The sequence below is a fragment of the Lolium rigidum genome, chromosome 5 (genome assembly GCF_022539505.1).
Source record: "Lolium rigidum isolate FL_2022 chromosome 5, APGP_CSIRO_Lrig_0.1, whole genome shotgun sequence".
NCBI lineage: Eukaryota > Viridiplantae > Streptophyta > Magnoliopsida > Poales > Poaceae > Lolium > Lolium rigidum.
In genome coordinates this window covers 247,080,288-247,099,701 of record NC_061512.1, presented here as the reverse complement: position 1 = coordinate 247,099,701, position 19,414 = coordinate 247,080,288, and the positions used below count along the sequence as shown (strand labels likewise).

The 19,414-nt window shown below is 44.4% G+C and overlaps 2 protein-coding genes and 1 pseudogene across 2 annotated transcripts; 2 read left to right on the top strand and 1 right to left on the bottom strand.

Annotated features, from left to right (window-relative positions):
* Positions 1-12,132: 12,132 nt before the first annotated feature.
* On the top strand, positions 12,133-15,057 carry LOC124651909 (farnesylcysteine lyase-like). Its single transcript, XM_047190924.1, has 5 exons — positions 12,133-12,699; positions 12,972-13,145; positions 13,623-13,982; positions 14,182-14,357; positions 14,492-15,057. Exons 1-5 carry the CDS (start codon positions 12,169-12,171, stop codon positions 14,775-14,777), a joined length of 1,527 nt encoding a protein of 508 aa, XP_047046880.1. The 5' UTR covers positions 12,133-12,168; the 3' UTR covers positions 14,778-15,057.
* A 714-nt stretch (positions 15,058-15,771) lies between these two features.
* LOC124657411 (probable signal peptidase I-1) lies at positions 15,772-16,899 on the top strand. The gene is made up of 4 exons (XM_047195965.1): positions 15,772-16,053; positions 16,176-16,244; positions 16,320-16,388; positions 16,891-16,899. Exons 1-4 carry the CDS (start codon positions 15,784-15,786, stop codon positions 16,897-16,899), a joined length of 417 nt encoding a protein of 138 aa, XP_047051921.1. The 5' UTR covers positions 15,772-15,783.
* A 915-nt stretch (positions 16,900-17,814) lies between these two features.
* LOC124657410 lies at positions 17,815-18,906 on the bottom strand (annotated as a pseudogene).
* Positions 18,907-19,414: the final 508 nt, after the last annotated feature.

Genomic DNA, 19,414 nt, shown 5'->3' with positions numbered 1-19,414 from the left:
GACCTAAAGAAGAAGAGTACCAGGGATTGCCACCTAGCCAAGACAAGCCACCTCTTGATTTTTTTTTTGCGAAAGGGATGATATATTAATTCTCCAAACTTACAGAAAGGTCCAAAACCAAAGGAAAAATTACAAGGAAGCCCTCTGGATCCCGACGACGACGACGAGCCGGAGCTGACGATGGCGCGCCGCTGCTGAAGCTCCCCAAACATTGGATCGCCGGAGCCCACCACACCGCAGACGGGAAGTCACCGAGCACCGCCTCCGAAGAGACTACTGCCGGGAACGCCGGCGCCGCCGCGAAGAACCTCTGTATCATCCACTTATTGAACTGCATCCAGATCCACCGCATACCTGGATCTGGCCGTGGTGCTCTTGATTTATATCTCAGATCCTACTATTTCACTATGTATTCTTTTATACGTTTATAAAATTTCATGTTTACCTTTTACTCTTCTTTGTGGGTGACAACGTCACTCTGAGTTTTAGTTTTCCACCCTTGTGGGTGTTGCCCCTCGTTGTACCGGCTGAACCACCCCATTAGTGACAAGGTGATTAGCAGCATGATGGTAAGAAGAAAAGGTGGAAATGTATTGGTCATTCTGAAATGACCAAAAAGTAAAATGGGTTACCCCTATCATACCTAGTTGTCTTCAAAATAAAACTTGTTTCCTAAATATTTTCTTACAAAGATATATAAGGGAGCGGTGTTTTCGAACATGGGTGCATATGCTCCCTATATTTCGTAATGCATCTTACATACATTTTAAATTTTTTAAAAATTGAAACTAAAAGTTTGCACATACATCTTCACATGCTACATGCTCACAAAGTCGTTTCATAAAAAAATTGACTTATCATGTGACGTGTGTAAAAAAGACAAAATTCAGTGCTAAAAATAATGCTTTTCACAAGATAAACTTTCTCTTTTTTATATAGACCACACAAAATATTGACTTTTCGTGAAACTTGACGAACGCACGTATATTATGGAGATGTACATGTAGAATTTTTTGTCCGAATTTTTCGACATTTCAAAATATAATTTTTTGGTAGTGGGAGCATACGCACCCGAAAGCCGAATAGAATTTCCAGATATATAATGCTATATCAACAGAGAAACTTTTGTTTTCAGACAAAATAAGCCATAGAATAGAGCATGTTACTTGTTACATCCATATTGCATTCAATATTCATTCTTAGGTGGTTTGCGTACATTACTACTAGCATTGTTATCCATAGCTATTAATTAGTCACTCGAGGAGTTACATGAAGAAGGAAGGAGTGAGGTCAGGAGAAGATGCGAACTAGACTGCTCTCCCAGTCAGTCGTATGTAGGGTTAAGACATGATGCAGGAATCTTCTTTTACTGAGACTTTAAATTCAACTAGTAATTGTGCACGTGCAATGCACGTGTAATCTTAGGTGATAAATATCATCACGTGTAATGCTTTATTGGAAGGAATCCATCAAAGTACTAGATGCAGTCCATTCTCAGAACAACTACCAAGATTAACCCGTGCTATGTGAAGTTATGAACATGAAGCAGGCGTAAGTTTCAACAAACTGAGTACATGTGTCCATAGATGCAAAATTTCGGGAAGTTTCGTACAATAGGCAAATGAGTAGGTTGTATGATAAATATAAGAAAAATTCAGTATATGTCATGCTATTAATACACTATATGCATGTGGCCAGCAGTACCTGTTGGGTTAGTTTTACATGGTTGTGCTTGCATGTCAGGTGTGCAATGTGAGGTGATCAAGGGGGAAAAAATTTCCCGGACTAATTTCTTATACTCCCTTTTTTGCGCAAGCATATTTCCTTCTCACCATCTGTCATTGATGAGTACCGATCCCTTTCACGTTGTCGTTTCTGATCAGAAGAATCACGCTGTCATTTCTTGTTGCAATATTCACTTTTTTCAGCGAAGCTCTATTGTCCATGTCCTCCTGCAGATGTGGATCCATTTTGCAGATCTTGTCCAGATTTCACATGAGAGATGAAAGTCAAATTACTGTGTAGCCAATCACTATGATCTCCGTCAAGCATTCTTGAGTCGCTGCATTGCTTGGCAGTATCCCTGCAAACCGAAGTAGAAAATAGGATGATACAGATGAAATGAAGCTCGCAGTTACGCTATGTATATTTTGCAAAATTTTCTGAATAGAGTTTTATATACCATTTGCAAGTGTCATGCATGGTTTTTTTTTTTTTTGCGCAGAAAAGGAAATTATATTAAAGTCCAGTTCTTACAGAAAGACCCAGAAACAAAGCCAGAAATACAAAGAAGACCCCTGGATCCCGATGAAGAAGACGAGCTCGATGCCGCCGGTGGCGCGCCGCCGCCGCTGCACCCCTTGATGGCTTGGATCAGGTGCAGCCCCTCCGCGGACGGGAAGTCGCCGGTCGCCAGCTCCTGAGAACTTACACCGCCGCACCCCACCTCCATCGCCGGACTCCTCATAACCTCCTTCTCCTTATTCTTGGAACTCCGGCTCGACCGCCACGCCGCCGCCGGTGAGGGCTTGACAAACTCGACGGATCCGCGGATCCGTGAGCTCGGGAAGACGAGAGCTCCACCGCGAGCTCCGAAGAGCACCGCCGTCGAAGAGGACGAGCTCCATCTCAAAACGCCACGCCGACCGCACCACCACCTTCACAGCACCGCCGGCAGGCCACCTAGAGAACCCTACACTATGTACAAGCCATGGATCGACGATTCCCCGCCCTCCCGCCGCCGGGGCGGCCGCCGGAGGAGGAGGAATCGACGACCCGACGGCGAGCGAGGTGGATCTCCGGTGAGGATTCAGAAAATCGCCCCTCCCTACTGTAGCGGGGGAAGGGGAACGACCAAGCTTCGTTTCTAAGTGTCATGCATGGTTACGGTGCTCAATGGGGTAATTTGCATCGGAGATACTTCTGCATGATTAAGAGCAGTCCGAGTTGCAGCATTCTTTCGATGGCGAGCTAACCGCTGCCTCTGTATATAGTCAGCTTTTTTCTCGTCAGACAATTTAGCGTACCAACTTTTAGCACTTTAGTTTTTTTTTTACCTCGATGTGTGTTTGATAGGACAGTACCCGAGTCACAGCCATCATATTGCAAGGTAGATGTTGACGATTGATCAAGAGAAGCATTACTGCAGCCCAGAACAGCTTCAAAACATGTGAACATCAAACATTGTTAGAAGATTTTGAAGATTACGTTCAAAAATGCAAAAAATGGCATGAAAGATTATATTACCAGGTATATGGTTTGGTGAACCGTCTGCATAGAATTGTGATGGTTCCGGATCCGGGCATTGAGATGCATAGGTATGTTGAACAAGTGGAGTCATGTCTACAAAATTCATTGTAGATGATAATTAAGTATTTGCATTCAAAAAATATGCCACATATATGCGTGAGTAAAGAACATATGACCTGGTGTTTTGTATTGCAGCTGGCTGACTCCGGATTGTGGAGGATCTGGTGTATGACATACTGTGTTCTCGTTTTTGTTTGCATCCGTTAAAGGAACTTGTTTTTTAAGTTCTCGTGCTTGGCACCGGCGTTTTGCAATTTCATCTTTATTTTTTTGCATAATACTCTCGGTTTCTCTGCCTTTTGGCCTCTTTAGGATCTGCAGTCATGAACCAATTTACTATATGTCGAAATAATAATAAGAGAGTTGAAAGCATCAGTCATTGTTAATCACCTTGATTCTGGCCGTTGGTGATATCTTGAAAACGGGTGCGCTTTGATGCTGACATGTGTACTGTTGGCTTACACTTTTCGTAAATGTAATTGATATTATAGAATACCTCTTCCCTGCAAAGTTAGAAGACCATAAAATATTACACATGTTATAACTGAGCAATATTGGTTGCAATGTTTCGGTGAAAATAATTGCAGAATATGATGCTGGATAGAGAATCACTAAATTTGTTCTGAGATAAGGAAACGAGTAATGTCGATAGATAACACCGTTCAAGAAAACTTCATTTTCTTGTGAAACAATTATGGTAATTTTCATTTTAGCTGAAAAGTTGTAGGGAGGGAACCGATAGTAGAAAACTAAAAGCTATATCACGATGTTTAATTGCTCTAACCAGGGATATTTATAAAATTAGCACAAAATTAGCAATCCTTAAAAATGTAACTATAAGCATAAAGCACTGCAAAAAAATTGAGACTGGCAATTTTGGAGTGGCTATGAACATCAAGTTACATAGTAGGATCCTAGAACTATGATATGTTACAAGATTGTCCAAATATGCCTATTTTACATATGGTCCTGATCCAAAATCTCATGCATAAACCAGGGAATCCAAGTTAATTCGCACTTGATTAACCACATTAGTAATAAGGAAAAAAAAAGATAACTAAAAGATCCTTGATGTATGTATCAGAGTGGTCGGTTACAGGCATGTGTGACCCTGGGACGGGATCCTCTAACGTTGAGCTACAAAGTTAGGTAAGCTACAGTAGTCTGACTTCTCTTCTTCCTAATTGTATGATTTTGGATTAAAACAACTTAAATTATTCTACATAATACAAATTTATATTATGCATTGAGATTAACTACATACAAATAAAATTAAGGTGTAATAAAATTTCGTTCAAACTTTTGTAGCTACAGTAATCATGTACAGTACTTAATTGCATCACAAAATATGATACTCATTGCTACTGTGCTCTGACTTTACCACACTATTTTCACTAACTTTGCTCCTCAACGTTAGAAGACCCCTTGATGTATGTCTTTCTGTATATAAACATCTATTTTGTAATCCATATTTTTTTGGTGAAAGAAAAACTATTATAGAAAGACTTACAAAACAGATAATAAAAGTAATGGTTTCTCATGTCGGACCAGATATATGCCTGACATCATGAGGGAAAGTAGATATACGTCAGGCATCATGACTACAATTTTCCTAATTTATTTCTATTGAAAGTAAATGTGATCAGAAAACATGACTCTAATGGACCAGTTAATAACCATGCCCCATAAGATATGCATATATTAATTTCTAATGCACAAATAGACATTGCAAGAAGATTTCTCAATCCAGGAACATGGAAAGCCAATGATTTTCAGTTATAGAACTAAAAAATCATGATTTCTCTAAAGTTCTATAAATTCCTATATTACTCCCATACACAATATAATGTAAATCGTCTAGCATAGTTCATGAACAGGTTTCCTATCCCCTTAAACATTTTATCCTGGAGCTCCACAATGAACCACCTTGAGCAATAAAGTAGCCTCAGGCCAATGATTTTCACTTTTTCAGTTATACAATGCAAGCTTTTCATACATATAATTTATTTGTTTGAAATCTATGGACAACCTCGAGTTGCTAAAACTTTATATTACAGGTGTACCACTAAAATGATATATGCATAGTATATACCGCACATACATGAAGAAGTGAATGGATGCATATATCCAACCAAACAAAAGAAACTAACAATGTATTTCTGTCCATGTGCTCTGTACCTAACGAAAGCCAGAACAAATTTCTTCGTTAGTCCCTGATGTTCCAGCTACGTGAAGAAGACAATGGATGTTAGTGAACGAAGGGGAAATATTGCATCAGACCTTGATTTTGCAGTGTCCAATTAGTCTGCAGGTCTGCAGCGTTGGTTCTGGCCGGCCAGCAAGACGGCAGTGCAGGGGATGTGATGTCGGACAGCGATGTAGAGAAGCCGGGCGGGCTCGCGCACGGCGGTGGCAGACGTGCGGCTGCGTTCGCGCTTGTGAGGGACGACGCGGGCGACGGGCGGCGGGCGATGGGACGTGCGGCAGGACGTGCGGCGGGCGGCGGGTGGCAGGCGGCGAGCGACGGGCGGCGGGCGACGGGCGGCGGGCGACGGGATTAGGGCCGGGTGATTAGCGTTCTGGAGTTGTCAGCCTCGGCTGTTTTAGCGATAATTGTCGGCCTGGGATGTTTTAGCGCTAATTATGGTGGAGATTTGGAGCGTTAGATGGCCATCTGATGGCCATGTTCCATCCCCCTCTGTGCTTTTTTATAGAGTTCTTTTATGGTACCCCCAAATGAATAATAGCCCTCAATTTCCGTCCATCCAAAGGCTCAAAAGATTTCATACTTCTGTCAAAAACGTGAGAGGTATGTATCATACCGATGCCAAATTTCGCAGCAAACTAGAAAGAGGCCCTATCTGGGCCCAGCCCAGTAGACGCCCACGACCCAATTGACAGCCCGACACATGTGTGGATATCCTCGTTCATCAGGGAACTCGCTTCCACTCAAAAAAAAAAATCAGGGAACTCGCTGGGTTGGGTGCGGCCGGCAATCCACAAGTCCGACGCCGGCGTCCTTGCGAGATATCCACCTCCTCCCCTCCGCCGCCCCTTCCCGTACATGTCCTGGCCGCGCTCCCTTGGCCGGCGACGACATTCTCGGTCGCCAAGGCGGTCGATTCTGGGGAAGCGCAACACCGGCGCCCTCTTCCCGGCCGCGGCGCCCTGGGCCTCACCGCTGATTGAAGATGGTGCTCGCCGCCCTCTTCGCACGCGAAGAAGCCCGAGATATTCACAGTGGTTCGGGTGCGTTGCGTGGCGGTCATCGCGTCGCGGCGCCCGTGCCGGCTCGGCGGTGCTGCATGAGATTGGAGGAGGCCGACGATGTGAGGCGTCGCCTGCGCGTCGTCTTCTCCCGCGTTGGTCCTTCGCGGTGGTCGTCCTCGGCATCCAGACCGTGGTGGACTGCGAGCTGGACAGGAATTCGTCCCTAGCGACAAGACGGGGTTCGGCGTGTAGTTCTCGTCGCATAGGGGTTCAGCGGCGAGGTGGCCACAACAACCAGGTGGCCGGAGCTCGTGCGGGTGCCGGGAAGGTGTGCCTGGGCTCTGGGCGACTGCCTGGTGGCCAACATTGGGTCACTGTGCGAGTGCCAGCGCTCTGAACAAGACAGCGACATGCTCCCTGTAAGGTTTGTGTACCACATTCTGAAATGAATACTGAAATTGCAGTATAGAGTATTGGTATTGGTAGTTTTACTACACCATTGTATCATTTTTGGTGGAAACAACAATTTGCTTGATGCATAAAAGTTTACAATGCCAAAGAAATGAGGAGATAAAGTGTGAGTAGTTATGCTAATACAACACATTTTGCCGTTTGGCTGACAAAACATGGAAAAGAGGTGCCATACATCATTCTTGCACTCTAGAATATGTTTTAACAATTTACAAGTTTGTTGCATCCATTTCTTTTCTTCTGTAGTATGGTAGATCTGAACCCTTCCATGTGTTAACAAAAGTGTAGTTAGGCTACTTGTATGTTCATCATAATTCTCAAATACAACAAAAGTGATATTGTGTGCATAAGTAATATTCAAGTTGATGAGCAAAATAAAGATTGCAATGCTTATAAAGTTGTAATGAAGCTTATGGCTTGCACTTTTTTAATAATACAAATAGTATAGTAAGCCTTATGTCTTGTTCTTTCTTGAAAAATCAGTTTAAAATCCACTGAGCAAGTTTAATTTAAAAAGAATGTTTCCATGATAAATTTTTGCCAGGCCTCTTTGGTGGCTTTGATCACCAGTAGCAAGAAAATCATAGTAATTCATGCTTGCTTCCATCAGCTCTGTTTCTGTTTTCTTTTATTATTAGTCTCTGTAAGCATCATCGTACTGCATTGTACAAGTTTAAGACCTGGCGCAGCAAGATTGACGGCACAGGACCTGGATTTCATGGCTTTGATTAATTCAAAGTACGCCTGCTGTGAGCATCTCTACCCTGACGATGACGAAGACCTGAGCTGCAAGCACAAGTTTAAGACCTGGCGCAGCAAGATTGACGGCACAGGACCTGGATTTCATGGCGAGGCGTGATTAGAAGTTGCTATGATCAGCTTTTCTCCGGTGTTTACTTGAATTTGTCATGTTTTAGACTAGCTGTTTTTATCAAGTTTGGTACTAGTATTGTTTACTTCAATTTTTCATTCCGTTTGATACAGAGATCTTGTTATTTAATACTCCCTCCAGTCTGACGCGAGCGTGTATACTAATTAGCCTAGGTTAGGCACAAACGTTGCATCGATTAAATCCGACCAGATGAGTAATACAATTTGGATATCATTTATCCTATTTTTGAAATAGTTCAGTTGCACACTGAAACTCACCATCTACATATTGTTGTTGTGTCTGTGGTCCAGCTCAAATGGATCAACAGGACCAAGACAGCCGTTTTTGTGTCCATGGTACAGATCACAAGGATCAAAACAATTTTGGTTTCTAAAATGGGTCAAGCGACCTAACAAAGGTGGTACAATTTCAGCTCCTCCATGCCATATTTTCCTTAGCCAACAATGGGCTCTGTCGGCTCATCCAGAGAGACGGATACCATGTCCGTGCAAAACATACCTGACTATCGACTACATATGTATCGCTCTTCCGTAGCATTTTCAAGCACCCAAATTCTGGTACCACCAGTCCACCACCCTCACCTAGACCCCGAACCCCACAAGTGCGATCTTTCCCAGTAGCGTCAAAGCCGGTCAGTCCATTTCCGCCTCCAGATTTTGCAGATAGACAAGAGCATTCACATTGCATATGTAAAAACTACCAGATCTGACAACACTTTGTGTACAATAAGAAAAAGTATTATATTCCCTATAAATTTTAATTGATGCACTCTTTCTCAAGACCTTTTACTAAGCCATCATTTCATTTCATTCAAGGGGTACATGGAACGGAGAAAGAAAAACACCAGCAATACTGAGTTTTTTGTTGCAGATTAACTACGGGCTTCTACTCAAAGCAGCAAGAAAACATTTGTTTTGATCTTGCAAATTAACTGTGGCCATGAACATGTGTGCCGTTTGAATCAACTTAACACATCCATGATCAAGAAGGAGCAGCTATCAAATGCATAAGCAGAGATCAAGAATCCCCTGAGGAGCAGCATCCGTACAGTCAATGTACCTGAATAAATAGGAGTTAATATATTAGCATCCATACATCAGCATCTTAACTCTCTCATTATCATTGACCAAATCATGGACTAAACGAAACCCAACAACACTGATGCACATAATTCTTACGGAAACCAATAGTGCTGCACTAGCAAAAGAAATTGCATGCCAGGCATACATACCGTAAATTTTAATTCAGAGTGTCTAGAGGAATTCCAGGCATACACACAGTGAATTTTAATTTTTCCTCCAATCACTGATATCTTATATCCAAATCTACAATAAGGACTTAACATAGTTAGACAAAGTTTCCAAATATAAGGTTAACTCTTACGGGCAGACTGTTCTTTCGGTTGTCCTGACTGTCTTTCGCTGCTCTCAACTGCACAATGGTCTCTACTAGAGTGTCTAAATCGAACATACTCAAATGAAATTTATCATATGAGCAGTTAGTTTCCATAATTTCAGTTCAAGGCTTGTGGCAGATTTCACAATGGTTGACCAAAATAACAGCTATCCTTGTTGATATGTTACTATCATTGTATATATATAATTGACATAACTTTCTCACTCAGACATATGCTGTGCCTATACAATAGGTTGGTACTAAATTAGATCAATGACTTAACATCTCACTGGAACTAAAGTTCACGGTGAACTGAAACTTACTGGGGCTTTGAGATGCCTGTAGAAGCTCCTAGAGTTCAAAGATCCTATTAATACCACCAGAAAGATGAAGGAATTTCTTATGCAACTCAATGTACCTGCCGGCGAGATTGGTTCTGGCCTCTGTTGATGTTGTGGCATCGTCGACCTACTGGTGGTGTCGCTCGCCGGCCACGCACGATAGGGCTGACCTCCAAAATATATCTGCACCATTCAGCTGGCCCATGACCAAATGCAACGGATGTCTAATACTATCTTATACTAGGTTAGCGTGAACATACTTCAATTTTTACTATTTGCCTCATAAATCATGGGTACTGGGAACCTAACTTTGTAACTCTTCAGAGTCTTCTTATTTCCTGTAACAATAGCACTGTAGCCAACTCCACCCATTCTATGCCTACTGCCTAGCCAGGACTAGTTACTGAATTCCGGCAATTTGGTCCTATGGTGATTTGACTCAACGATTTCATATCTTTGCAGGTCATTTTTGTACTATTCTGTCTAAAAGATGCAATGAAGGGACTAGTTACAAACCTAGGAATAGGCCAATACCCACAGCACATGAACAACATACTCATGGCTTGAATACCGATATGGACAAAACAAGTTGCAGCCTTGTCGCCCTGCATCCACAATATGGTGTTCAGTGTATCTGCGGATGCTGGCCATGGCATTCAAGCCTTCCAGATGCACCAAGTGGCAAGCCAGACAAGTAACACCGTGCCTATTTTTCCGTTGGCAGCAGGACCGGGCCGATCCGCTGCGGCGGTGGTCGCCCTTGATGCAGGACTACGGGGAGTCGATGGCGGCGGCAGCGATCGCCCTCGATGCAGGAGGACCGGGTGTCGATGGCGGCGGTAGTGGTCGCGCTTCAGGCAGGACGACGGGATGTTGAGGATGTCGATGGCGGCGGCGGCGGCGGTCGCGCTCCACGCAGAGGATGACGGGATGTCGACGTTTGTGAGTTGTGACATAGGGGTCGCGTGCTAGGTTAATTGTTGGGCCGATGTCAAAACTGCTACTTTTAGTTTTTTTCTCTATTATCTACGTCTTGCTGGGCTGTTGGGCCGTTTAATCCTGACCGTTGGCTAAATCATACCTCTCCCCTCATCAGGTGTGGTAAAAGGTACTGTAAAAGAAGCCTTTTTATATTGGTATAGATTTATTTCTATTGAAAGTAAATGTGATCAGAAAACATGATTCTAATGGACCAGTTAATAACCATGCCCCATAAGATATGCATATATTAATTTCTAATGCACAAATAGACATTGCATGAAGATTTCTCAATCCAGAAACATGGAAAGCCAATGATTTTCAGTTATACAACGTAAAAAATCATGATTTCTCTAAAGTTCTATAAATTCCTATATTACTCCCATACATAATATAATGTAAATCGTCTAGCATAGTTCATGAACAGGTTTCCTATCCCCTTAAACATTTTATCCTGGAGCTCCACAATGAACCACCTTGAGCAATAAAGTAGCCTCAGGCCAATGATTTTCACTTTTTCAATTATACAATGCAAGCTTTTCATACATATAATTTATTTGTTTAAAATCTATGGACAACCTGAGTTGCTAAAACTTTATATTACAGTGTACCACTAAAATGATATATGCATAGTATATACCGCACATACATGAAGAAGTGAATGGATGCATATATCCAACCAAACAAAAGAAACTAACAATGTATTTCTGTCCATGTGCTCTGTACCTAACGAAAGCCAGAACAAAATTTCTTTGTTAGACCCTGATGTTCCAGCTACGTGAAGAAGACAATGGATGTTAGTGGGGGGAAATATTGCATCAGACCTTGATTTTGCAGTGTCCAATTAGTCTGCAGGTCTGCAGCGTTGGTTCTGGCCGGCCAGCAAGACGGCAGTGCAGGGGATGTGATGTCGGACGGCGATGTAGAGAAGCTGGGCGGGCTCGCGCACGGCGGTGGCAGACGTGCGGCTGCGTCCGCGCTTGTGAGGGACGACGCGGGCGACGGGCGGCGGGCGACGGGACGTGCGGCAGGACGTGCGGCGGGCGGCGGGCGACGGGCGGCGGGCGGCAGGCGGCGAGCGACGGGCGGCGGGCGACGGGCAGCGGGCGACGGGATTAGGGCCGGGTGATTAGCGTTCTGGAGTTGTCAGCCTCGGCTGTTTTAGCGATAATTGTCAGTCTGGGTTGTTTTAGCGCTAATTATGGTGGAGATTTGGAGCGTTAGATGGCCATCTGATGGCCGTGTTCCATCGATTCTGCCCCCTCTGTGCTTTTTTATATTGGTATAGATTTATAATGGATGATGTAATTTGTATCAGTTCGATTATGTGTTCACCACATACAGATTATAGGATCATAAATATGTATACATAACAGAAATTTCGGATTACTAAGTTTCGGGGACTTACAGTGACCCGATGATTCTAGAACGTGGATTTTGCTATAGGATAGTGTTCAGCGTGTATCCAGCTGCTCTAAACCATCAGATCTAGCAGCCCAATTAACAGAATTGATGCTATGAGTATAGTTTCTGCAATTTTCCCATCATGTTTGAAAAGGAAAATGGTTTCTCATGATGGTTTATACGGAAGAAAAGATTCACAAAGCGTTGACTTTCCCGATGCCGTCCCTCCTCCTCCGCATCGTCCTCCTCCTGCTACCCTCCCTCCTCGCCGCCACCGGCACCGCCGACGACATCTGCATCGTCGGCAGCGGCATCTCGGGCGCCTCCACAGCCTTCTTCCTCACCAACTACACCACCTCCCTCCCCCAGCTCCGCGTCTTCGAGCGCCGGGGAAAGGTCGGCGGCCGCCTCGCCACCGTCACCATCGGCGGCGAAGATTTCGAGGCCGGCGGCGCCATCATCCACCCCCGCAACCTCCACGTGCGACGCTTCGCCGCCCTCCTCGGCCTCTCCGCCAGGGACGACGGCGACGACGACTGGCTCGGAATCTGGGACGGCGGCCGCTTCGTGTTCAGTACCCTCCGGCCGCCGCCGCCGGGAAGCTCCTGGCTGCGCCGCAGGCTGCACGGCCTCGCCAACTCGCTCGTGCTGCTCAGGCGCTATGGCCTCTCGCTGCTCAAGATGGACAGCTTTGTGCAGGTTTGCTTTCGCCCTCTCTTCTTTTCTCTTGCTCTTGTATGATTTCATCAAGACCATGGTCTCAGTTCACTAACTGCAGTGGCATCCTGATATCTCAGCAAGCAGTTCCCATTTGTCTGTTCATCTAATAGATAATCTGACTTACAGTTTGACTGGGCATGATTGCCGTATAAATCGTCTTTGCTTTCCGTTACCTTTTCTTCGTTGAGATGAACAGATGATTATATTCTCTACCGTGATGAAGTGCATTAAATACTCACATTGTTATGCAGGAAATGTTGCAAAAATTTCTGCTATACTACAATGGGTTTGAGTCCCGCCCTGTGTTCGACAGCGTTGAGGAGATGCTCAAGTGGTCGGGCCTGTATGGGCTCACTCAGAGGACTCTAGAGGAGGAGCTCATTGATGCTGGGCTGAATTCTCAAACTATATCAGAGCTTGTCACCGTAAGTTTCAATTTTTTTTCCCCTTCATCTAAATTGATAGCCCACAGTTCTCTGTTTTGGGGATATTCCGAACTATTCTATGATGCTCTGACTGTTGTATATTTGAAACTTCCTGGTACTTAATAGCCATCTTGCACTTTCTTCATGTATAGTACCTATTTAGCTCAAAAATTATCATCTTAAATATTGTTTGTGACATTTCCCTATTTGAAGAGGGATTCTCTAGGACCAACGGAGATTTAACAAAACACTTTTATACTTCAAATCCTCAGCAGGCCTAACTAGCAAAGCATATTATAAATCAGATAGTAATCAGGTCTAATTTGCTAGTGTGTTCTGCACAATGTAGAGTACACCATTAGCTGAAAAATCTTGACATGGTAATTCTGAAGAAACCTTTGGTCTTGCTGACATGTTTTTTAGAACCACGTTGGTAATCATTGTTCTGCTATAATGTTGCCCCCCTGTCCTTGATAGGTGATAACAAGGATCAACTATGGACAAAGCGTGAGTATAAGTGGCCTTGCGGGCGCTGTGTCTTTAGCTGGCTCCGAGTCTGGATTATGGGCTATCAAAGGAGGAAACTGGCAGCTAGCTGCTGGGTTGCTTAAGACTGCTAACGCCACCTTGCATCTCCAAGAAGGCATAGACTCAATCTCTGATGCAGGGGATTACTACGTTCTGAAATCCAATGAAGGGCATGAATATAACTGTAAGGTGACGGTTGTTGCAACACCACTCGACGAGGTGAACATTAAATTTGCCCCTCCAATCTCCATTCCACCGAGGAAGATGCAGCACACCCATGCAACATTTGTCAAGGGCCTCTTGAACCCTGTAAGTGTTCTTTGCTCTTCCGTCGTCCTTCGTTTCTATATGTATATTTCAAGAAAAAGCATGGAGATTTTGGACTTAAAATGAATGAGCAGCAAGTAACAACTAGTAGCTGATAGGATGTTGAGTAAGCACTAAACCTGTACAGTCTTCATTTGTTATATCACAAAAAACCACTTACCTTGTGCCATTTGTAATGCAGAAATTCTTTGGTCTGGGCTCAGTTTCAGATATTCCTGAGCTAATAGCAACCATGGAGCTCCCGGATATCCCTTTCTCATCCATCTCAGTTCTGAAGAAGCACGGAGAGCATGACATGACTTACAAGGTGTTCTCGCGCGCGAAGCTGGATGACACTTTACTGGACCAGATCTTCAGGTAAGCACTTTGGCAGAGTAGATCGATATACGGTAGTAGTTAAATGAGTCATGGATATTTTTATATGACTGCGTGTCATCTTTAGTGTTTGACTCTCTTATGTGGCACTGCAAATGCTACTGCACAACGTACAGCATAAGGGAGGAGACCATCCGGATAGACTGGCCTGCCTACCCCCATTACCATGCCCCTGAAGATTTCGCGCCAATCATACTAGACGGGAAGCACCTGTACTATGTGAACACCTTCGAGAGCGCTGCGAGCGCCATGGAGACAGGCGCTGTCGCGGCGGAAAACGTGGCGAGGCTCATCATCTCGAGGCTGCCTCTTGGCCTGCGAGCCGGGCTCTCGTCGGCGGCGTCTGAGCTTCACATCAAATCGTTCACTGGGGAGCAAGATTCGGGGCGGGTAGACCTGTGAATGTTGAAGACGATGCTTAGTTTTGATGCCAAGTCGCTGTAGAGCTGTACTCTCCCTGTTTACGTGCCACGCATTGCAGGCTGTGGAGTACTGGAGTGTGGACGTGATGTATAAGATAAAGCAAAATACAGATTTAAGAACAATTTTGCACTGTGTGTGTAATACTTTCAAGTACAGTATACTCCATATAGTATAGGAGTAGAAGCAAAATTGTGACAAAAAGTGTTATGCTGATTACATCATGTATCAGATCAATCTAGAAACAGACATTTGTTTGTTATATTCTATCCCTATGACATGATGAAAAAACAAACATTTTACTGAGATTTACCAAATCTGTGTGACCTCCAAGTCCTAGGGCAGATTGGTCATTTTCCTTGCTATTCTGAAAATAACACACACTTCACTAGTCCACTCTAGTCTCCAGTGTGTCTCCAGCTGGTCTATTTGCAGTCATAGTGAAGTGAATGACCATCTTGCCATATGACTAGGACCAAACTTTTTTTTTTGCACAACTCACAAACAATGCGGTTGTGCATTCAAAATCTACTCCTACACATTTATTTTTGTTTTTTTCTGCACAACTCGCAAACAATGTGACATTCTGCATTCAAAATCTACTCATGAGTAGAGTAATGTTTGACCATACATAATTCAACCACATGCATCCCTATGACATACAAACAACAAAATTTGAAATTTGTTGATTTTATGCACACAAGACCGAGGGTAGGCTGGTCATTTCCGTTCCCAAGCAAGCTGGCTCGAACACACTCCACTCGCAAGTCCCAAGCAAGCTGGTCTGGCTTCCTCGGTTACAGTGAGGTGAAGGATTCTTGCTGTGGAAGTAAACCGAAAACCACCATTTTTTTCCTCTCACAAAAAGAAGACATTTTCCCACCACCATTACTACGAGTCAGTCTTCCTCCGCACCCCAGACCACCACAACCCCACTCCCCCCGGAGAGCCGCAGCAGTAGGCGGAGGAGGGGATCCACTTCACTCCGATGGCGATGGCTCCGCCGCGTCTGCTGCGGGGCCTCATCGCGCCGCTGCCGGCGTCCGACTGGCTGCCGTGCAACCAGCTGGTCGCCTCCGCCAGCTCCCTCCTGCACCGCTGGCTCCCGTCGCAAGCCCTCCCGCGCGGCTGCCCCGACGGGTTCAAGCTCCTCCTCGTCCTGCTGCTCGTCTCCGCCGCCCTCGCCGAGGTCCGCTTCGTCGCCTCCTCCTCCATGGCTCCCACGCTCCGCCCCGGCGACCGCGCCGTCGCCGAAAAGGTACCTCCTTTTTCCGTTCCCCCCTAAACCTAGCTAGATCTCTTCCATTTTACTTGACGATTTCTCGTGTGGCTTGGATCTGCGGCGATTGACGAGCCAAATGGTTGATTTTGCTTGCTCAGGTCACTTACCTGTTCCGGAGTCCGGCTGTGGGGGACATCGTCTTCTTCAGGGTGCCCATGGCACTGCAGGTAGGGTTTCTTTCTTCTCCTCCTTTCCCCTCTACACTGTATGATCGATGATGCTCATTGCCCTGTTCTTGGCAGAATTGCGGCCTAAATAAAGATGTTGTATTTATCAAGAGGGTGCTTGCAACCCCTGGGGATTTCATCGAGGTATACTATTACATTATTACATCTCTGCTATACTACTTACTGCTACATACATTCATTCATTTTTTTTTTAGATAAAAGGCAAACACTTGCCCGACTTTAAATTAATAAAGCCCGAAACGAGTTCACAGGTTCAATACAAGGTTCATTACATGCTGAGGCCTAACAGCTTAGCCAAAAGGTAAAACAACCTAGACGAGTACGGACTCCTGGAGATGGAAGCCAACCGATTTATAGTACTCCCTCCGTTTCAATCTATAATGCCTACAGATTTTCTGCATTTGTTTCATAATATAAGAGTAGATCTGTGTTTATTTGCAAAAAACCCCTTCCACCGATCAACTGAATGGGGGATCGGGAGATTTTCTTTAATGGCAGAGAGATTTCCCAGATTCTGTTTTGACTTTCCTTATTTCTCTCCTATTTCTGAGATCGTGGTTGGACTCGTTAGGAGGTTTTGTGTTAAAAACTGACTTGCGCTAATTACTGTGTAGAAAATCTATAGGCATTATAGATTGAAACGAAGGGAGTATAGGAAAAATATTTCAGGATTTTTATGATACTAAATAATATTAAATATATAACTAAAAAATTAAATTTAAATATTTGGAAATTTTAAATTTCTGAAAGGAAATATGAACAATTTCCCTACATTCCAATTGTACTTTTTTCAGTTACCAACGAAGTTTCAAAATCATACTTTATGTAATTTGTGAGATACAAAAATGGCAAACTCAAAAAAGTATGGGTGTGTAGTGAGCACCTGCTCACTCACAACTTTTCCAATTTAGAAATTAAAATTGATTGAAATTTTTGTCCAAATAGAACATGTCAACTTAATTCTTGCAAATGAAGAAAGAAAACAACTACAGTTGTCTGATGCAGCTTAACCTGGCTGCTGCCATCACACGCTTTTAGCGCCCTACGAGGTTGAAGGCTGGATCAAAGAAAAGCAAAGCCAATTCTGTAACTCAGCCACTCAGGTCCACAATCAGGCACATCCACATATACTCCGTATATTAGTTAATGCACACCCTAACTTTCATAAAAAGACCGAGTTAATTTTCCATATGTCAACATATATAACTAACAATTGCCAAGAAAGGAAACAAATACGGCTGCCTCATGCCGCTTAATCTTGCAGCTTCCATCAATTATATGTAACTCAAGTCCCCAGCCGATTTATATTCGCATCTATGTTAGTTAGTGCACTTCCAATATTACAGATTATGGGGGAAAAAGTGACAAAAAAAGGGATGTTGCGTAGATTAAAACGACTGAAATGATTAAAACATTGCTTCATACACCTTATTAATTTCTTCTTGTGCAATATACAATTATATGCGGTCAACTAGCATGTTTGCATCGGCAATTGAACTATTCACTGATACCATGGATATGTGATTGAGCATCCGCTTGGAGGCTCAATTTACGCTGCCAAGGCAAGGACATGGCTACCACGAGTGTTTACGTGGAACTTGGAGACGGCACAATCGGTGGAGAAGAGCCCAGGTGAGAGGTACTTTGGCGCCCCACCCATGATTGGCATCTTGGCAGTGACGTTCATCTTGTTTACGTAGTCCATCCGGTAGGTCTGGCCAAGGACACCGTCGACGGTGTTCGTGAGAGAATGGAAATTGAAGCGGAGGTTAAGGTGCATGAGGCTATCCTTCATGGTCTTGCCATAGCTGTGGATCTTCGAGTCCTCGTCGCTGATTGGCACCGCGCTGGCCGACATGGTAAACATGCCGGCGAGGTCCACCTTGACCGAGTTGACATTGTCTATGCGCTTCACGGATAGATCGGGAGGACCTTGGACACCCACCGAGCGTTGTTGGCGGTGTCTACGTTTACAGGCTCACCATCGAGGGTGATCTCGATTTGGTCCTCGTCCTCGTCCCACCCGACGGCCTTGCGAGCACCGACGTAGAGTCGGTGGTCGCCGAAGGTGATGCCGAGGGCCTGTATCCACGTGAAGGTACGGTCGTTGGCGGGGTTATGGTTACCGATCAAGTGGGCGTTGATATGGAGATCAGTGTCAGAGACGAGGCGGAAGTCCTGGTCCCTCCTTCCGTGGAAGTAGAAGGTGACGCCATCGCCACCGGTGAAGCTAGAGCTAGGGTCACCACACGATGTTCCCGGGAATACTACACACCCTACATAGAAGTGGTATCAGAATCAATCGAGACAACTAATTAAGCAATGTCATGATGTGTGCATGCTTGCATGGATGGATGGATGGTGAACCAAGGAACATACTGCATGTCGTCTCGCAATCGCTTCAAGACATGTAGCAGGACTTGGGGCAGAGATCCGGGCACTGTGCGATGCACTTTTTACCCCAGTCATCTTCACATGTATAGATTTTGTTTGGCTTGCTGTAGTCAGCACGGTAGGGCTGGCCGTTGGAGTAGGACATGACCTCGGTCTGAGGATGCCCATCGTCCAAGGTCCAGTAATTGTCGAGGGGAGGAGGAGGAGGGTCGTATTCGCTCCCGCCACCCCGAGGGATCGTCCCCATTCTCGGGATTGGGAGGAGGAGGAGGAGGAGTGTAGTCCTCATTTCGGGGAGAAGGCATTGGCTTACCCATGGCGCCTAGCGCAGCGCCACCACTAGGAGGCAGCACCAGCCTAGCGGAGCTGCCACTGCCATGCCACTTTGCCTTGCCATTACCTTTGCCAATCACTGACAAACCCGATCGATCGAGACGATCTAAGCTTCAGTGTGTGTATATGGATATGACAGGAATTGTGCTGGCTAGGTTTTCTCTTGTTTTTTTTTCCGGTTTTCGGTTTTGGTTTTCCGTGGTTTTCTGATTTTTCTTACCAGTTTTTTAACTTTTTTCAAATCTTGAATTTCAACCTTTTCAAAAAAATTAAATCCAAGCATTTTTCATTTTTTGAACTTTTTAAAATTTTGAACAGTGTTAAATTTGAACATTTTTTTTACTCAAAACAATTTTTAGGTGTGAACATTCAAACTTGGGTGTGCTGACTTCATCATTTTCTTGAAAAAACCATTTTCAATC

Bases quoted from the DNA above. Each gene is read 5' to 3' on its own strand.
- LOC124651909 (XM_047190924.1), top strand. From the start codon at position 12,169: ATGATGGTTTATACGGAAGAAAAGATTCACAAAGCGTTGACTTTCCCG. The intron at 13,146-13,622 runs GTAAGTTTCAAT...TGTCCTTGATAG, and splicing joins CTATATCAGAGCTTGTCACC to GTGATAACAAGGATCAACTA. The intron at 14,358-14,491 runs GTAAGCACTTTG...CACAACGTACAG, and splicing joins TTACTGGACCAGATCTTCAG to CATAAGGGAGGAGACCATCC.
- LOC124657411 (XM_047195965.1), top strand. From the start codon at position 15,784: ATGGCGATGGCTCCGCCGCGTCTGCTGCGGGGCCTCATCGCGCCGCTG. The intron at 16,054-16,175 runs GTACCTCCTTTT...TTGCTTGCTCAG, and splicing joins ACCGCGCCGTCGCCGAAAAG to GTCACTTACCTGTTCCGGAG. The intron at 16,245-16,319 runs GTAGGGTTTCTT...TGTTCTTGGCAG, and splicing joins GGGTGCCCATGGCACTGCAG to AATTGCGGCCTAAATAAAGA.